General features: G+C 42.0%; 1 protein-coding gene across 1 annotated transcript; it reads right to left on the reverse strand.

The window, feature by feature from the left end:
* Positions 1-1,132: 1,132 nt before the first annotated feature.
* fabp6 (fatty acid binding protein 6, ileal (gastrotropin)) lies at positions 1,133-2,515 on the reverse strand. The gene is given in 4 exon segments (XM_008298326.1): positions 1,133-1,271; positions 1,839-1,928; positions 2,046-2,221; positions 2,314-2,515. Coding segments are annotated over 4 exon segments (519 nt in total). The 3' UTR covers positions 1,133-1,220.
* Positions 2,516-3,660: the final 1,145 nt, after the last annotated feature.

Genomic DNA, 3,660 nt, shown 5'->3' on the forward strand with positions numbered 1-3,660 from the left:
CAACAACAAAATACTGTATTTAAAAAAAAAAAAAATAATAATAATTTAGGAGAAATTTGTTCTTTCACAGTGTGTGACTGTAAAATGACAGTTTTATTATATAAAATATTAATATTTTACACACATTTGTAAGAATATTTGCTGTTTTTGCCCCCCGCCACAATTAAGCCATTTGTTTTTGAACGTTACAGTATTCAGACATTTTTTAATGTATTTATTCTGGCACCCTTGCTGACAGATTTTCCTTTTTCTTTTTGTTCTTTTTTCTTACTTTTCTTTTTTTTTCCGGTGAAGCTTCCACCTGTCACTGCACCTAATCTGAAACCCTTGAGTCTAATTTGACGTATTTGCAGGTGTGATAAATGTCGCAGCTTACTTCTGTTTTTCATTTATTGAAATTATAAAAAATGTGCTTTTTTGTTCATCGAGAAAGTCTGTACAAAATGTCCTGGCTGTCCAATAGCTGCAGATTTGTTTCAGTCTGGACCAGGGTGGTGGACAGAATGACTGATCATTGTTGCCATTCATAAAGCCTCCCCTGGTCTGGTGTCTGGGAGATATTTAGATATGACTGATTGCTGCAATATAGCTCGCAGCCACCACTGGCGACGGTGAATGCTCTGCAGCTGAGCAACACTCCAGGTAGTGAGCCTTCGATTGTTCACGCTCTGAGCTAATTAATGGTTTTTGCTACTTTCCGCCCATCATATGAATTCTCTCCTGCCTGTAGCTGCAAAGACAACTGAAACTACAGCATGTACTTTCAACATTCTTTTTATAATGGATACGTGGAGTGACATCTGATATTTGTTTTCCTGTCCTCTGGTATTATTTGGGTTTTATACAACACCTTTATCTCCAGAATCTATTTTTAGATTACTTGTATGTTCTGATTTTTGTAGTCAAAATAAATAAAAAGAAGTCTTAAATCCCAGCATCACTCTGCCGCTGATCCCTGCGAGCCTGGAGATATTAACTCCCTGCTTCACGGCACTAATCTTTCCTCCACTCCGCCATCGACTCTTGTAATTCAAAAGAAGCACCGGCTTGAACTTTTTTGAAGTCTAGAAATCATGTATTATCCCAGAATGATGCACAGACACACACTGAAAAACGCAGACAGAGACACGGGTTCAGGTTGGCATGATACTCTTAGTTTATTAGTTGCCACGAGTGTAGCTCCGAGGTCTCCATTGTAACTGTTTACAGTCAGTCAGCGTTTAGATCTTCTTGCTGGTTCTCTTCAGCACGACAGAGCCGGCTGTGGAGGTCTGCAGAGAGACAGAAGAAGATGTACATTAGCTGTAAGCGGTAAATCTCTTATCCCTGTGCTTTGTCATACTTGAATATATCACATTAAACTAGATTATTTGAAGTTCATAGAGAAAAGAAACACAAATAATGAACGTAATAATGCGAGGAAGAACTTCCTGTTAGCTTGTGACTGATAATTTGACTTTAAAATATAATCTTTAGCCAAAAGCAGTTCACATTTTGACATTAACTCACAGAAAGCATGCCTCGTTATACATTTTCCAATGTAATTCAACTTCCAAAAATGTTAATTCTCGAAAATGGGATGGAAACAAAGAGAAAGCAACTGCAAAAAGAGAAGCGTCTCATATAAACGTCTTAAAGGTTAAACGAGAGGGTGAACTGCTCGCTAAGATGCATTCAGTCGCGCTGCTCTGCACCTTTTCTCGTTAGCTGTTGCTGGTCCCCGGCTGCAGAAATATATAACTCTGATGACTGTAATGATCCCTGCGGGGAGTTGAGTGTAATAACTGCTGTCATCGCCCCTCATTCTCGGCTTTAAAAGCCTAAGTGAGCGTGTTTACCTCGACGAGCTTGCCGCCGCAGATCTCAGAGGTGTGGTGGTAGTTGGGGAAGGTCACGCTCAGCTTGCCTCCCTCCTTCTGCACCGTGGCCTGTAAAACACGCAGGTTACGCAATCCGTCTGAGAAGCAACATCCATCCCATAAGCGCGGCTAGAGCGTAAGGGTGAGTATAGTTAAAGAGAAAACTCTGGATTCTTTCCTTCCCACCTTGAACTTCTTCCCTCCGATGGTCTCCATGTCGCACTCCTTGCCAACGGTGAACTTGTTGGTGATCTTGGCGCCGGCGGGGTAGAGCTGGGTCCAGGTGTAGTCACTTCCACTCTCTGTCACCTCTGTGATCAGCTTGTAGTCGCGGCCCTTCTCGATGACGTCGTCGGGGATACCTGCAGTGCGATACGAAGGGAGCGAGAGGTTACAACTCCCGAAGAAGTAGGGAAAGTATGAAAACATGCTACTTGGCTGAGGAAAGGTTTACCGAGCAGCTTGCAGAAAGCGTCGTATCCCTCCTGGGTCTCAGTTTCCCATCTTCCAGCGAAGGCCATTCTGGTGATGTTTGGTGGGTGGAGGAGTTAGAGTTAGAGTTGCTGAGGCAAGCTGAGGGGAAAAGCAAGGTACTGAGACCACAAGTGCTCCCTGTTTATATACTGTACATCTCTCGCCACCTCCTTCATTTGCATGTGATGACACAAGAGAGCAATTACATCCGAAGATGATGAGTACAACAGGCTACGAGGGAGAGGGCAATAAAGCGCATAAACGTGCGTTTATGGAGCTCGCAGGCAGTGAGTAAAACGCTGACTGCTCATCAGGGCGAGCTGCAGGCTAACCTCGAGGTCAATGAACTCTCCTGCAATGGCTTTATGGTCATACCCTCCACTTTTACTGCTGCTGATTCAAAAATCAAATAAAAAGCTTTGTTTGAAAACGCAATCCATCCATTCAGAGCAGTTTATTATCTCTGAAATTAAAATGGTTGGGTGTGTAAAAAGATCATCATGAACCCATTCAAGGTCTTTATTCACGGCACGGCATTGAAAATGCTCTGGACTATAATGAAAAATGATTGGAGTCATTTTGGTATTTTATAAGGCGTACGTTTGTGTAAGGGGATACAAAGCTTGGGTAAGAAATGGCCTTTTTTTTCTGCTGTGGACCAATTATAACGTAATGAATGTAAATCTAAATGCATTATGATTTAATCTCGTCATGTGGTGCGGCTTTGACACAGTGTTGAGCGTAAATGGTAAGATGGTTGTGTTTAAAGAATAAGGCTGGCAATGTGTTTGTCTTCACCAAATCTCATTTAAAAAACAGACCAAAGCCAACAATGTTCTCTACGCTGTCTGTGGGATTCAACCCCAAACTCAAAATGGAACAGCTGGACACTGTAGTCACTTTAAACTGAAGATGAACTGGAAAGTGTAGACAGCACAAGTCATCCAGTCTAGCAACAAGGTTTATAGATGAGTTTTAATCACTTTGTGACACTAAGGGCAATCTAAGGGGTGTAACAGACTTGGCTGCATAGACAGTATGCGCTAACAGGACATGTCGTTGGTGGTTTTTGTCTTCTCAAGACACTAGCATCAATGAATTGACCATTTATAGCAAATGGGTATACAGTTTGATTGGAACATTCAATCCCAGTGAAGTCAACGATACCAAACAGGATTAGTGCACGTTGACGGAGTGAAGCTGTGGCAGCACTTTCAGGATTGGTATAAGTAGAGTAATAGCAGAGATGTTATAAAACCGTGATTTTACTTCCTTGCAGATGAGCACATAAAGCCTGCAGACACAATGGACTCGTAGTTGTTGTTTT

The sequence above is a fragment of the Stegastes partitus genome, unplaced genomic scaffold, assembly GCF_000690725.1.
Source record: "Stegastes partitus isolate 25-593 unplaced genomic scaffold, Stegastes_partitus-1.0.2 Scaffold1306, whole genome shotgun sequence".
NCBI classification, from domain to species: Eukaryota; Metazoa; Chordata; class Actinopteri; family Pomacentridae; genus Stegastes; species Stegastes partitus.